Here is a 16,307-nt window from a genome sequence, read left to right as displayed (position 1 = left end):
TTATCTACAGTTACACCTTTTTCCTTTTTGCCACAGCAGATTTGAGCACCATCTATAGATAAGATTTACAAACAATATTGCACACGTCGCATAATCGCAATATTTGACACGTCTTGTAAGTTTCGAGTGTGACAATGTGGATACTTTTTACGTGTTGTTTTTATGAGATTTATTAACTGTAGCAAACCGTTTAACTGGGTGCAAATCAAACACGTGATGATGTTCTCTATTAACAGTCAAATATTATCGAATGATATTACATTATAGTAAATGTTTAAATTAATGTACCATCGAGGTTAGAAATACCGAATTAGTTATGCGATGTAACTGATTTGAAACATTGACCAAACATGCCGAAATTCCGAATGCTTCCACGTACTTCGCGAATCGTGGCATTATGCTCCGCCGCGAATTTTATAAACGCGGCAGATCGAGTTATAATGCCTATAGCAATCGTTCCCATGACGGATGAATTTAAATGGGACTTGTATTGGCAAGGCTGGATACTTTCTGCCTTTGCCTTTGGTTATTTTACTAGTCAGGTATATTTGAATATTTAATATTATAAATCTTTTATGCTTTATTCATTTTTAGTTTAAGGTACTATTCACATTCATTGTATTTATTTTATTAATTTTTACATTAGATTATTGGTGCAAATACAGCAAGTCGTTTTGGATGTAAAATGGTATTAATGTTGGCTGTTTTACTGTGGTCTGTTAGCACAGTTATAACTCCAATCTTGGCTCAATCAATTCCATTGCTCATTATTTGTCGAGTTCTTTTGGGACTTGGAGAAGGCCTGGGTAAGATTTTAATAAACAGATATATAAATAGTTTCGTACAGTATAGTGTTTTATTTATCACTGTCTATTGCTGCTAGGTCTGCCAGTTATTTTTCACCTATTTGCACACAATGTTCCTGTAGAAGAACGATCTAGAGCATTTGGATATCTTGTAGCAGCTGGCTCTGTTGGACAAGTTGTTGCATCTGTTGTAAGTTTGAATTTTATATAATGAAATGCTATTTATTTGGAAATATTTATTGACCATTGCTTCATTCAAAATACTTACAGCTGTGTCCTCATCTGTCATGGCAAACAGGATTTTATTTATTTGGAACAATTGGCATCATATGGACGCTTTTGTGGCTAATGTTATATGATGAAACTAATTCCCAGGATGAAATTCCATTATTTGTACCTAAGGTAGTCGATTCATTTAAATTGTTGTCTTGTATGAATATAATACTTAAGGATGAATTAATATTTCATAATTTGAAGGTAACACAAAATAGAAATCTGCGTTGGACTGAATTCATTTCTCATTGGCCTTTATGGGCATTGTATATAGCACATTTTGCAATGAATTGGAGCAATTACATAATAATGCAATGGTTGCCAACTTATCTAGCCAGAAATCTTTCTGCCAATAAAGAAAGTATTAGTTTCACAGCATTTCCATATATTGTGAATTCTCTTGTTGGTATTGGTATGTATTATTTAACATCTAATAAAAAAATTGCTAAAAATTGATAATTGAATATTTCTACAGTTGCTGGACATAGTGCTGACAATCTAATACAGAAGAGATGGCCAGTCCTATCTGTAAGAAGATTAATGACAAACATAGGTTTGATTGGACCAGGTGCATTTTTATTAGCATTCTGTGCTGTAGACAATTTACTTGCTGCAGTAATGTTAGTATCAAAATTAAATTAGTACGTATGCAATAATTTTTATTCTAATTATACAATATAATTAGATTTTGCTTTATTATAGTTTCGTGTCAATATCTATGGGACTCTGTGCATGTAATTCTGCAGGACATCTTAGTAATCACGCAGATATAGCACCAAATCACGCGGGAATCACGTTTGCGGTTTCTAACACTATAGTACGTAGTTATTTTTATTAGCATGATAAATATTTTGCAAATAGATTAGTAATTTAAATGAATATTTTTAGGCAACGATACCGGGTATTTTGTGTGGTCCGTTAACAGCTGAATTAGTGACCGCGTCACATGGTCGCTGGTTGCCTGTTTTCATGTTAGCAGCAGCAATTAATTTTACAGGGGCCATCATATACCAAAGTCATAGTTCAGCGCTTCCAGTATTGTGATATGTGCTGAGTAAAACGAAGTTTACAAGTATTTATTATCGGAGTCAACGAAGAAACATGATTGATAAGAACTTATACAGACATACCTTCCTGGGTTATGATCGCTGGATACGATTTTTAATGAAAATTTTAAACATTTATATGATACCAGTATGGCATGTTTATACATACATCATACATTGGTTAGTTGAAGACATATCAAAATACTGGGCATGTATGTTATAAGAGAATTTCATATATTCCTTGCGTTCAGTTTGCAGTTTACGTCAACGTAATGCAGGTCATTCATTAGAACAGTGCCATAATTTTATGCACGCAATGGAATTGGTTGAATGACTCTCTTACCAATTTGTAAAATACATTAGCCTAACTAATTATTGTTTTTAATTTGTATATGTTTTAATAATAGCTAACAAAACTACCTTGTGATACGTTTTAACACATATATAAGAATTCTCATTTTTTAATATAGAAGATAAATGTATATTCTGTAAAACATAAGACTGTATATAAAAGAAAAACAAAGAAATTAATTTTCACATATTTCAATTTATATATATTTGAAGCACTTTCAACATAGGAAGATATTATAATTAAGCAATGTACTACATTTAATGAAAAAAAATATGTTTTCTATATGGTTTAAAATATCTTTCAAATATTACTTCCTACATCTTTTCTTTTTATACTATTTAATTTTATTATATAATCCTATTTAATCACAAATGTGAATTCAATTTTATGGAATGTATTTTAGTTTTACTAATATTGCTAATATCTAAAGTTCTACATAGGTTTCAATGTTCTATCCTTTTTTAGATATTCAGACTGAAGAACACGCATCAAAGCATTTTGAGGATAATTATTATTCAATGCGTGCAAACCCATTTCTATAAAAACATTGTCTCGATGTATAGCTTTAATATTCGTTTGAATGGAAGTATCATAATTTAACACATTATTATGTTCTGTTAAATGATCATCTTCCTTTAATGACGAAATTTTTGTAGTTCCTTCCTCTTTTACTTTTTCACTTCCAATCTTTTGATCTATAATTGTTTGTACAGAACTTTGCATTTGTCTACTTCCCATTCTTTCCACACTCTGCAATGGAGAATCTTCTTCAGAATTATTAGCAATATCAAATATATCAACAGAATTTATATTCAACTTTTTCAGTATATCTGATACATCTTCTGGATGGATTTCTAATTCTTTAATTTTTGGTTCCTCTTTATTAACAAAAAATTTTTCTGCTTCACTAATATAATTGCTCAAATATTGTTCAGTATCAGAATTAATCTTTTTTAAATTTTTCCGATTATTTGCACTTGTATTTCGCTTAATAAGATTCGATGGCAAGGTGTTACTTAATTTTGTACCGTTTTTAACATTTTGAGATTGCATATTGGAAAGAAGCGATCTCTTTTCCATTTCTTTATTGGGTATATCTTTTGACGAAACTACGCCTGATAAACTACCTTTTAACGTGTTTGATAGATTATTCAATGTTCCGTCAACTATTTTTTTATTCTCTTTAGGGAACAGCATGTTTTTAACTTTCGCCGCCTTTTCTTCGAAAGATAAATCTGGAGGATCTAAGGCTTTCATTGCGCCTCGGTGCAAATATTGGTTTGATTTTGGATCCAAATAGGATTTTTGCATTTTATCTATCTCTTGTGTCATTTTTTCTAGTGTATCATACAATTTTCTCGTTCGGTCACTTGCAAAATTTTTACTTTGCGTCCATTCGCTATTCGAACGTAATGCTTGCCAATCTGATTTTACTTTTTCAACTTCTTGATCAATTTTGCTGGCAAGCTTTCCTGGAAAATCAGAATTTTAACATTATTATAATTTGAACGTTTTGATTCTGGCAAAAACCAAATTTATGAAAAAATTCATTGAAGTGTACGTATGATATAAATAAATAAAAATAAGTTGGAAATGATCTTTTATTTCTAAGTTAGAATCACTTTTTAAAATGTATCTAATTTAAAAAGATGCTAAAAATATACAGAATCGTTAATTTTTTTAAATATTTTATATATTAATTTCAATGCAAGCGTATGTTAATTAAAAATAACTTGCATGAAAACCTTACGTCTTTCATTACGAGCTTTAGCCAATCGTAGCTCGTCACCTATTTCCTGCTTTTTTATCGTAGGTAAATTTGCAGTTTTCCCATAATTAGTTATATTTTCATGTCCTGCTGAATTTCTTCGCAGGGTATCGCTACGAGAGTGCAATTTTGGTAATTCTGCCGTGGTATGTGGCCGAACATTAGTGAAATTTTGCGTGTTATTTGTATGTCTGAAAAGCGAATCTGCAAACACAATAAGAAAATATACATCTTTAATTAAAAAGAGAGAAAGAAAGAAATTCATATCATTTGTCAGGTTTGGTCAAATTTTATTTAAAATAAAATAGCATCCTGTTCTTTCGCAAAGTTATATATACAGGGTGGTTGGTAACTGGTGGTACAAGCGGAAAGGGGGTGATTCTACGCTAAAAAAGAAGTCGAAAATATAGAATAAAAATTTTTCGTTTGAGGCTTTGTTTTCGAGAAAATCGACTTTGAATAGTATTGTTCCAAGCTGGAACAATAGCTTGGCCACCACGCTCTCCTGACTTAACTCCGCTTGACTTTTATTTATGGAGTCATATTAAATCAATTGTCTATTCTGAAGAAATCGAAAGTTGCGAGCAATTGAAAGAAAAGATTATTGTAGTCTTTCATACTTTAAAACAATCGAATACGTTAGAATGTTCATAGAAATTTAATTAGAAGAGCAGAACTATGTGTTCGGCAGAATGGACAACATTTTCAGTAATTTTTGTAATAATAAATTTTATGATTACTTCATATTATTTCATTATGTATTCTTAATTTTCCGTTACGGCAAAAACAAGCTTAAACTGCGATAATATCCATCGAGACAACGATCTACAGTGAGATCCGTTATAACGAGACGTGATAAGGTGCATGCGTACCGAGCGAAAATTCAAAGTCGATTTTCTCGAAAACAAAACCTCAAACGAAAAATTTTTATTCTATATTTTCGACTTCTTTTTTCGCGTAGAATCACCAGTTATCAACCACCCTGTATATACGTATATATGTATACTATACCTCCTTCTCCAACATTCAACAGATTTCGAATTCCTTTCGCTGTCGTTGAATTATTGGAAGCGGATGTTGGATTTCCAAATGGATTGAACTCGTATACAAAATTATGCGTTGCTGTAACTCTTTTTGGAGTCCTTCTTGTCTTCTTTTGCACGATTTCTACGGACTATGAATATTTTCCGATATGTTAATAGCTTTGAATAAACAATTCACATTGAAACAATAGATGCAAATATTTATTCAATATACATAAATATGATAAAGTTAGCAAACTGAGAATTAAAAAGTAAACACTTTTTTTGGGAACAATTACATACAGTAACGAACAAGAATATTGACACAGATTTTCTCCGTATTTACACAGATTTTCTTATAAAATTCTGTGTAAATCGCTGTAATTTACGTTTCTCTATGCAATGTTTTTATAAAATATGATTATCGAGATTAAAGTCCAAATAAATGTAAAGTTCAATCGATATAAGAATTAATTCTAGCACTTCCAGGAAAAGTAAAATAAATAAGTGATATTAGGCTTGATAATAAGATAATAATTATAACATTGAAACAAATATTGCTCCCCTATATGTGTTTTCTTTTCGTTTTCTTTCTGAAGGTTTACACAACTGTACTTATATTTTACAAAATAATTTGAATAAAAAATCTTTCTACAAGGTCACATAGAATTTTACAAGATATGCTGATCCGTGATAATACTTTTATTAATATTTATTCATTATTGTATATTGGATACTAATCTCAATATAACATATCTAACTTTCTTTAACCTCCATCCAGCTATCTTTTCTTCGACCGTAGCATCGATATTCGTTCGTGTCTTTTCACATTTAGATTTGCTTTGACGAAGAATCGCTTCCGTAGAAACTTGTTTTTCGCGAATACACGACGCAGATTTCGGCGATTCTTTCTTGTTAATTTTCACTAGACGTGGCCTGTGAAATTTCAGAAATCAGTGTTTTCGAAGAACCTACCACCGTTTCGTGCAACACCTCATTTTTTCAAAACTCCAATTTCCATTGTTCTCGTACTAACATCACAGATCTTTTTTTTCGCTTAATGCATTCGCTTGATCGGCATTACAAAGAAAAGCTTAATTAGTCTTACCGTGAAAGAATGTCTTCTCTAATCTTTATTATATTTCATTTAGAAGACTAAATATTACTTGTTGTAAATGTTCACGCGAGTGTATTCCTCGATGATTATCTCCGGTTTCACGAAGTGTTGAAAATTAAATACGACCTTTCCTCCTTTCTTGTGAAAGATCGGCCCTGTACGAACGCGTTTCCTCTTGGTCGAACTCCAAATCGATCTACACCAACTCTTACAGTCGCTGAAATACGTTAATTTACTTGTAACAGTTATTTTCAATTTCTCATATTTATCTGTCTAATAAAATGGCAAAAATTTGTTTTATTCAAAACAATAATTTAAATGGTCAATATATCTCTATTTCTTTTCCTCTAACAAAAGGTTAGATAAATTTCATGCCTTTAATACGATCTTTTTCTCAATGGAATTAAACCGCTTCATGGCAAAAAAGGAAAACTCTTTATCTAATATTTTATATTTATACTTTGTATACTTGGCTTTATCGGTTCTCTGCGGAATCTCTCTGTGTTCTATACGTTGCTCTGTTTCTTTAACGAATACGGACAATCCATTGATCCGCTTGGTTTCACGATCATGATCCCCCTCGGTTTCAGGATACAATTGCAAAAATGTTGGAGCGCAGTGCAATCTGGAGCAACTTGGAAATCCTTCGAAAATCCTCGCCAGCTCCAGAAATAGTCCTCCTATTCCGTTTACGTTTTAAGATATAGTCGTTTATTTAATTATCCTTCTGTTCTTAACCTGGTAAAAAATATTGCATCAAAAGTGACGTATACAGAAAACAAAATAAAATTCGCTTTTTATCAATGTTTTCAGTGCTGTAGGGTTACAATCGCAGCTAGTTTCGAACAGATTTACGAATATCGTTGAAATATTCCCGATATTCCATAGAATTTACACGCAAATCATTTTCAATTGCTTTTCTAGAATTTTTAGATCGCTCTCCCTAAATAAAAATGGCACTAAAGGTAATAGGACTAATCAATTGACCCAGATATGACCAAGTCTTTTTACTGATATTCTCCAGAGTGATATCTATTTTAGAATGAAAAATGCATGATCTATCTAATAACTTTTATGTACTGTTGCGTTTTCTCTTATATTGTACACTTACTTACGGTAAAATGGCAATGTGATATGTTTCCATGTGATATGGGGTGTTTGCGATAATACGTACCTTACTTCCGGAGATTAACATAAAAACTACGTAGCTTTTATTTCTGATTTTTTTCACTACGCCACAATTAATTATCAGAACGAATTTTATCGCATCGTTGTGTTTTATTATATCGAATAAAAGGATCTTTCCAGCAGACTCTCGATATACGAAATATGTATTGTCGATACAATACTGTTAATATTTATTGACGAACCTTATTTTCGTTGAAAACCTCGAAATATTTTTTACAATATTATTGATTGTCTGAATACTGATTAGTGATTGTAAATATATTATAGCTTGTAGTATATTTTATTTTATTACACTTTGTTATATTTTGCTTTGCTTCATTATACTTAATCTTTACGTTGCCTTTTATTACGTTATCATACTGTTATATCACTATACATATTATACTTTGCTGCATTTTATTTTTCGTACATTACATAGTAGAATATATCATATATTCTATTTGGCACATAACTTTTTATATAATTACAATTTTTCTAATTTATTCTATACTGCCTTTTGCAATACATTCGTCCAATATGGAACGAAAATGAAGCTCACATCCGCTTTGCAAATGTTACCTATTCGAAATTTAATTAATTACAAAGAACATTTGAAAGCACACATAATGTTCACATACCAAATTTCACATTAACCTTAATCCCGAAATTATGTTCGTCCGGATATAAAATATTTTATTTCTCTTCATCATATCGCTGTTTCCTTTCTGCAACGTGGTAATATTATTGTTTGACTGGATTCCGCATGAACGGCATTGTCCACGATGCCAAATGATAACAATTCCACGCAAAACGAAGCGTTATTCTACGAAGCGCACATGCTCCGAGAAATTCTAAGGATAAACGAGTTGATGATGAAGCAGGCTTCTTTAAACGAAGAATTCTATGGTAATACTAAAGATTCGCCCAAGAGTTGCACCAAGAATTGCAGCACTTCCACGAACCAAAATAATTGTTCTGTAGAAAAATTTGCCGACGAAACACACGAAATACATTTTCAAATGACATCGAAGAGTGTCTCTTCGCTGCAAGGGGAAGATGTTTCTTCAAGTACCACTGTGTTTAAGATAGACTCAAAAACATCTTTTAAAAAAACAGTATCCGGAAGTAATCAATTTTCTGAACCCGTTAATTCTTCGAGAAAAGTCACATCTCCTAAACATTCTTTGAATAAAGGTAATCAGCCCTTCGAAGCAAGCGTTGAAATTGATGTTGGATTAAGCCTTCTCGATCCAACGACGCAAAAAAGCTGCGTTGGTTCTTCTTTGCAGGAAGAAGATAAAGTTTCTTCGAAAAGAATACGAAATGTAGAGGACAGAGCTATTGGAGATACGCTTTTTAGTTATCCTTTGGAATTAGTGGAAATTTTCTCGAATAAGAAAGGAAGAAGCAGTGAAAATAATTTAGATACAGGACTTGATATAAATCAGCGAACGTGTTCGATGAGAGTTCTTCCAAAGGAAGACGACGAAGAGTTTAGAATCGTGCCCGAGAAAAATCAGATTCTATCGTCGAAGATAAAGTTGAATATATCGAAGAAAGAAATGCGTACGATCGATAGCAAAAACGTGGAAAGCGTTAAGTGTAGTGATAATGTTGATAAAATTTCTCGGAAAAGATACACGCGGGAAAGTGGTCAGGGCAGTGCTGGTCTGCAGAAGAAGAGTAATAAAACAAATTGTTTGATTAATGGAAGTTTCCAGAAAGGATGTAGACAGGAAAATGTAATTAGCGAAGATTTACAGGAAAGTCATGGACCAAAGAAAGATGAAACTAGTGAAAATTTTCAGGGAAAATATACGCATGAAAATTGTCGAACGAATGAAAATGTCGAGAAAGAATGCGCTGCAAATAATGTTCTAGTTAGTGGAGATCCTCGAAAGAAAAACATACATGACAATGGTCTAATTGACGCAGATTTGCAGAAAGGATACATACAAGAAAATAGTCAAACTAACGAAGGTTTTCAGAAAAGATATAGGCAAGAAAACAGTACAGCTGGTAGAGTTTCCAAGAAAAATGTATCAGAAAATATGGTCTTTAAATTAACTGAAGATCAAGAAAATCGTATTGCTAACACAAGTCACGCAGAAATTGGAATAATGCAAATGAATGGACAAGATTCTACATCTTCGTCGGAAAAGATTCAAGCTAATCACGATGTAAATTTGATTACAATTTTCGATGCGATTGAAAAATCGTGTATAGAGGAAAAGATTGAGAAAACAAACGGAGAGAATGATATCGAAAAATTTGAAGTGTCTAACGATACGCAAAAACATAACGCGAGGCAATCTATTCGTTCGAAATCGTTCAGTCTAAGTCATTTGTCTACTTTCGAAAATGACGCCGAAGTGTTAAAATTACAAAGATCGTTCGTCGAAGGTGACGATCCTAACGCCATCGAAGACGTACATTCTTTGGAATGTAACAAGGATATGCGTAATATTGTTTCAACGGAAGAGGAGGATTTGTCATCAAGGAACGAAGAAAATAGTGATGATAAATCAAATAATATTCATTCAATTCCTGCTCTGTCAAGAGTGACAAAAAGTCATGATCTTTTTGCTAATGGAAACTGCTGCAAATTCTTGAGTTCCAGTTCTTCAAAATGCACTGAATTAGCAAATGATGCAACAACAGAGACTGGAGAAAAGAACATTTTAATTGAGGAAGAAACTTCTGAAGAAAAACATCGAGACGTCGTTGATTCGATTCCTTTGTCACAGAATTTGAATAATACAGAAAAATTCTGTACGAAGAATGGCAAGCTCAATGCCGGTGAAAACTCAGATTTATCAAAACTTCATAAGTCTATCGTTAACGTCGACTCTGCAAGAATGGATGTTTCATCCACATTTGAAAAAGAAGATGAAAATGTGGAAGAAAAATGTCAAAAAAATAATTTGAAGTTTGATTCGAGTAAATTAGATGCGCCCGGCGACAACGCGACCAAAGAATTTTCCATGAACTTGAACGAAAGCAAAGCTACGAAAACAACGTTGCAGCATAACGGATCTAAGGATCTTAAAGATTCAAGAAATTTATCATCCTCAGAAAGCGTAAATCATTTAAAAGAAAAATCAAATCTTCAAGAAAAAGACGCGGACGTAGACTCGTCGAAAGAGAACAAACTCAAGACAATTGCTGAAAAGCAAGAAAATCAGAAAAGTAATGATACTGATAAGGATGTAATTGTCGGCGATAAAAATTTGTCGTGTAGCGAAACTGTTCCATCATCGATAATCAACGATAAAAATATAGAAGAACGAGATTCTGCAGATTTTGATAAGGAAATTACGGGAATCGCGATTAACGATAACAATCATGAAATAGCTATGCGAGAATCGAAACGAGATAGCATTGATTACGAGGATATGAACGTATGTAAAATGTTGACGAAGATTCACGAGCGATTGACGAGCAATTGGCAACGAATGGAACGGCTTCGGATGAAATTACAAGTCTCAATTTCGATAGAATCTGTCAATCCGACGGCGATGTTACAATTACTGGACAAAACCATCACTAGGTATCAAATAAAAATGAATGAACGTTTCTTTCGAAATATTAACATTGTTTCCCATCGATTAGATCATTTTTAAAGCTTTTGATCAATTTTTATTAAACTTCGATCTTTTTGCTAAACAACGTAAGGACATAAAAAATTTCTATTTACGTTGATTCTACTTTTGGAACAGCTTAAAAAATTACGATAAACAGGTGCAAGAGTTACATTCACGGTTCGAACGATAGCCACGAAGCTGAATTGCAAATGACTAACCTGCTGGCGAAATATGTTGTCGAGATGATAAAAATTGTAAAAATTAATAGAACAACTTTAGAAAGTCAAGGTTCGTTTATATATTTCTTGAAAATCTATTTGATGTAATTTAAAAGTTAATTAGTCATTCATTTTTAAATACGATAAAATTTGCGTTGCAGAACGACGCGTCGACCAAATGCAATTAGAATTACTTCAAGGGCATCATATTAACAAAAAAGTAGTATTTAAAATATAAGAATACCTTTTTGCTGCTATTCTTACTTATGAACAATTACTTTTTCATAAATTTATAGAGGAGTATTTTGAACGAAACGATCTTAATTTCAAGATATTGGGTGAGAGAGATATTTTCTTTGATCAAAGGTATTTCACGTTTGGTGAAACACGCAATGTCCGAAAATGAAGAGAAAGAAAATGTTACAAGTTTAGGAAGATGTAAATTGCCACGTCGTATAGTAAACAGCCCTTCTATTAATGACGCCAAGTAATTCTATAACAGATTTAAATAAATAAATATAAATATACTAAATAAATATGCAGAACTATTATACTCGGATATAAAGTTGAACGAGTCTTGCTCTTGTTCATCTCTTCATGAGCTAATGTTTCAAAAACTCTTATATTATTATATAAATAAAATACATGTTCAATAATTATTTGTACGCGAAGATAAACGTATTAATTAAACATATTATTTCTATACATTCTATAAAGGATAGTCTACACAAATATTTCAACTTATAATCTTGTCCTCGGTATAATCAGGAAAAAATGATGGAGGAAGAAAATAGATGATAATCATTCAATACTAGGTAGTATTATTTATAAAATGCCACTTAACAAATGTTAACACGCATTTCAGACAAAGAATTGGTACCGTTCGGACAAGAAATATAAAATCAGAGCTTGTGAAAAAGGAAAGCACTGTGGAGACTCAAATGTCGGTAGTTTCAAATTCCGTCAATTCTTTGAAACAGTGCAAATTCGCGAAACGCTTAAACCCTGGAAGATGCGTGGAAAAAGAAAAGCATCTGTACGAAGCGCAGACAACTGTTACCGATAAAAAAATGGCCGATAATTATCGCCATCCAGAAAAAGGGAAACTACCAAAAAAGATAGTGTTGAGTACGAATTCAAATCAGTGTAAGCAATCGTCATCGATGTCTCGTCAGAAGCAACGTGCTTCTAGTAATCAACAACCAGCTTGGAGGCCAGGAGGTGCGGCCAAAATTCCTATTTTTAACAGTGCAACCACGTTGAGCCAGAAAACTCGTCCAGCGATGCGTGTCAGAGAGAAAACGTATCCGGAAAATGCAAAGTAAATAATACATTTTTTCCTATCTAACAGAAAATATTGAAGAATTGCATAATCCGTAATTTAATTCAGCTGAGAACATGGAATTCTTCCTGTCTCGATCTCACTATTGTTTCAATCGAGAAAAACACTTCTAGTGGTTTAAGAAAATTCTGACTCTAATGTTGTAACGCATTGTAATAAATTACTCACATTTATAATTTTGTATTAATAATGATCTTTCATTTCTCCTTAATCCTTGGATGAAAAGTAGGTCAATTTTGACTTACCGATAATACATGCTTGTTATTTTCTATGTTATACTCGATTTAGTTATTCGAATTAATGTCTTTAAAATAAGACAATTGATTCATTATTTTAATAAATCTGTTAAACTTAATAGGACGTCTGCGCATAAACGAGGAGCTTCAATGGACCATATACTTGTAAAGACAAATCTTACGAATGTCGAGAAAACTATAGACGATAACGGGAAACGAATGACGAAGATGTCCAATTACATCCAGTAAAAATTTATTATATATAATTTTTGTTTGTTTAACTAACTACATTGTTTACATGAAACTTTTTGTTTCCTTTGAAAAGAATCATAGCGTCGGTTAAAGACAATACTTCTTATTCTTCTTTATTATATCGTGTTTACATAATTTAGATTCCTAGATTTTCAATTACATTTAGTGCGTGATATAATAAAAATACTTTAACGTTAACGAAAATTACTCATCTAGAGAAGAGAAGCATGGACGAGTAGGAAATGAATTTAAGAAGAAACCGTCTACCGAGGTATATCCACACAAAGATATTGTTCCTAAACTGACCATTGACATTTTGAAAACGACAGGCAAAAGAAGTAGCACAAGCTTGAAGGCTAGTCCCAGAGCGAAACCAAAACCGAAAACATTGCGACATCCATCAAAAAATTTCAATGAATCGGAGAAGTCTGCCTGGGGCATAAAAAATTATACTAACGCGTCAGTGTGTGACATTATCAACGAAAGAATCACAAGAGAATCGGAAATTCTTCGAGCACTCGAAGAAATCATTAAAGCTACACCAGAGAAGAACGAAGGAAAAAATGTTGAGAAACCAACGTACTGTTATAACAATCAAGTTCAAGAGGAAACAAACGAAGTTTTCAAACAGCCGAGTGAACCGATCACAGTTAAAGAAGAAATGAAAATTAACGAAGAGGAGCCTACGAGGGATATCGATTCTGAGCAATATCAAAAAAGTCAGTTAAACGAAGTACAGTTGAAGGAGAAGTTTCAAGAAGATCATCAGATAGCGAAGAACTTTTCAGAAAATCTTCCTGAAAATCTTTTGATACCAATTGTACCAAAAAATGTTATTCCTGTTTTAAATACGAGCGTTGAAGAAAATGTTGCAACAAATGAACATTTCGAACATTTTCAGTCAAAAGCTCAGTTAAGCGTTGCTTTAGGAACTACTACGAGTTGTGTTATGGATATTAATTCGAGCTCAGTCGATCGTGTCAAGGTAGAAGCTACGAAATCTTGTCAAACTTCTTCCAACGCTATTTCTTCGCCAGATGTTTCAGAACTAAAACAAAAAAATGAAAAATCCAAAGAGAACGACACTTGTCAAGAGAATAACAATTCATTCCTCGATAATAGGAGAAAGCAACAGAAATGTGATAGTACGGAGTCGAAGATTCTCAATAATCCATCGATTATGAAAAAGGAGAGAACGAGAATAAACTCTCATGCAGTATCATTGAGCATGTTAAAGGAATTCCTTTACGATCAGGGTATTGACGTCGATTTGGTAAATAAAGCTGAAAGATATCTAAAGGATAGACAGAAAACTTGCAAAGGTTTAAAAAAGAAATCTATCAGCTTCGCGGATGTACCTTCTTACATAGAACATAGTCGACATTTTGAAAAGAAAACGATTTTGAAGGAAGAACATTCTTGGGAAGAGAAATTGGACAAAAATTTTGAAGAAGATATTCAGAAGGATTTAAGAAAAAATATCGGAAAATCTGAAACTTTTATTAACGATGAGAAGGATTTAAACGAAGTTTCTTTGCCAAAAACGAAAGATATTGCTACGTGTACAATTATAAACAATAACGACGCCTATTCTCAGACTGTTAATCATTGTAAGATATCCAAATGTTTGCAGTCTACTGCTGAGAAGGACGCTTTAACGTCGGTAGAATTGCAAGCTACGGGAACGCAAACGGAAGTGAAAGGAAGAAACGCGTGTTCAATGACAGAGTCGCTTAACCGCAGTTCCCCAAAAGCGCTAGGAAAGTCGTATGTTTACAAGTCTGTAACTGTCGAACATGTAACTAAACTTAAAAAGAAAGATTTAGGATCGAAAATGCATAAAGATTCAAAAGATTCCAAATCACAAAACGATTTGCACAAAGATCCCAAAAATGTTTTTACAAAATCAATCGATGTAAAGTCTACAGACATTGAAAAGACGAATAAAATTGAGAAACATTCATCGAAAGAGTGTTCTCGAGTGTTTGAAAATTTATTAAATCAGATGCGCGAGGAATATGATGAATCTTTACCGAATTATAAAAAGGATGACGCGGTGGATGAACTACGTTTCAACGAATCGAAAATATCATTAACATCCAACAGTTCGTCCATGACAATTAAGGAGAAAAATAAAGAGGAAGGTCAGTCTCCTGTTAGGATAGTTTCCAGTGGAATAGTAGCTGCCCTTCAAGTGGCCGTTATCAGAGCTCGGAACGTGTACAAAGCCCTTGACATCTACAAACGCAGATTAAACAACAATCTGAAGAAACGAAATAAAGAATCAAGACGAAAAGAGAAGATAAGCAAAGTTTGTAAAACGTGCGAGGAGGAATCGAAAAGCGTGTCGAGAAGCTGCAGCGCCGTCAAGATCATTTTGCAAAAAAGAGACGACAGTAGAAACGCCGTTATCGAAATATTTAAGGACCTCAGACAAGCGGAAGTTACATCAGCGTTGAGCGAATTATGCTTGGATCGTCATAGTGATGTCAACAGCGAATCTGAAGAAGACAGTTTTGAGTCTGTTGTTAATTTACCAACGAATACTTCCTTCAGTGAAGTCAGTTTTAGAACAGTCGACCTGGGAATTCCGAAAAAGTCGTCCAGCAGCGTTGTTTTGAGAAACGTGGCATCTTTGATGGAATTTTTGATAAGCAAGGTCGATGATGTAACGTTCGGGAGAATTGAGTGTGTTACGAAAATATCAAATACATGCGAGCCAGAATCTTGCGGAGATATGAGAATGGAAGTTGTGAAAGTGGAAAGACGGGTTTCAGTATTCTCAACAGAGAATTTGTTAATTTTAGTTTACGGTATGTTGTGCTCTGTCGTTTTCTGGTGTTTAAATTTTACCATTAGCTGCGAGGTTTTGTGATTTATGGTGTCGCTTTGTGTTGTATTGTTCATTTATATCGTTCTTTTCCTGTTCGAGTTTGTGAATGTTGTATCGTTAGTTCTCTTGTCTACACTTTATATACATTTAGTCTATTGTTAATTACAAAATTTAACAAAAAATAATTTTGTTAAGTAAATGATTGAATTAAAAATATTTAATTAATATTAAGTAAACTTTTCATTTAAATAAAATTGATTCATATAAAATCATTCTATGGATAAAAAATGC

The 16,307-nt window shown here is 32.8% G+C and overlaps 3 protein-coding genes across 5 annotated transcripts; 2 read left to right on the top strand and 1 right to left on the bottom strand.

The window, feature by feature from the left end:
* Positions 1-116: 116 nt before the first annotated feature.
* On the top strand, positions 117-2,497 carry LOC122568109 (sodium-dependent phosphate transport protein 1, chloroplastic-like). Of its 3 annotated transcripts, none has more exons than XR_006316967.1 (8): positions 117-542; positions 647-806; positions 884-996; positions 1,077-1,491; positions 1,555-1,699; positions 1,782-1,896; positions 1,968-2,305; positions 2,377-2,497. XR_006316967.1 is itself a non-coding variant. In XM_043727473.1 (8 exons), exons 1-8 carry the CDS (start codon positions 351-353, stop codon positions 2,121-2,123), a joined length of 1,221 nt encoding a protein of 406 aa, XP_043583408.1. In that variant the 5' UTR covers positions 122-350; the 3' UTR covers positions 2,124-2,497. The 3 variants fall into 3 exon arrangements, 2 of the variants coding, with proteins under 2 accessions (XP_043583407.1, XP_043583408.1); XM_043727473.1 differs by having other exon boundaries at positions 122-542; positions 1,077-1,208; positions 1,284-1,491; positions 1,968-2,497; XM_043727472.1 differs by having other exon boundaries at positions 1,968-2,497.
* A 412-nt stretch (positions 2,498-2,909) lies between these two features.
* LOC122568385 lies at positions 2,910-6,265 on the bottom strand. Its single transcript, XM_043728062.1, has 5 exons — positions 6,261-6,265; positions 6,029-6,203; positions 5,257-5,419; positions 4,228-4,449; positions 2,910-3,949 (listed from the first exon to the last, which is right to left on the bottom strand). The coding sequence occupies exons 1-5, from the start codon at positions 6,263-6,265 to the stop codon at positions 2,910-2,912; spliced, it is 1,605 nt and encodes a 534-aa protein (XP_043583997.1).
* On the top strand, positions 5,286-16,265 carry LOC122568106. The gene is made up of 7 exons (XM_043727470.1): positions 5,286-11,101; positions 11,293-11,423; positions 11,515-11,573; positions 11,650-11,840; positions 12,219-12,674; positions 13,054-13,176; positions 13,400-16,265. The coding sequence occupies exons 1-7, from the start codon at positions 8,334-8,336 to the stop codon at positions 16,056-16,058; spliced, it is 6,387 nt and encodes a 2,128-aa protein (XP_043583405.1). The 5' UTR covers positions 5,286-8,333; the 3' UTR covers positions 16,059-16,265.
* Positions 16,266-16,307: the final 42 nt, after the last annotated feature.

This window comes from Bombus pyrosoma, linkage group LG6 (assembly GCF_014825855.1).
Source record: "Bombus pyrosoma isolate SC7728 linkage group LG6, ASM1482585v1, whole genome shotgun sequence".
NCBI classification, from domain to species: Eukaryota; Metazoa; Arthropoda; class Insecta; order Hymenoptera; family Apidae; genus Bombus; species Bombus pyrosoma.
This window is presented reverse-complemented; position numbering and strand designations above follow the sequence as displayed.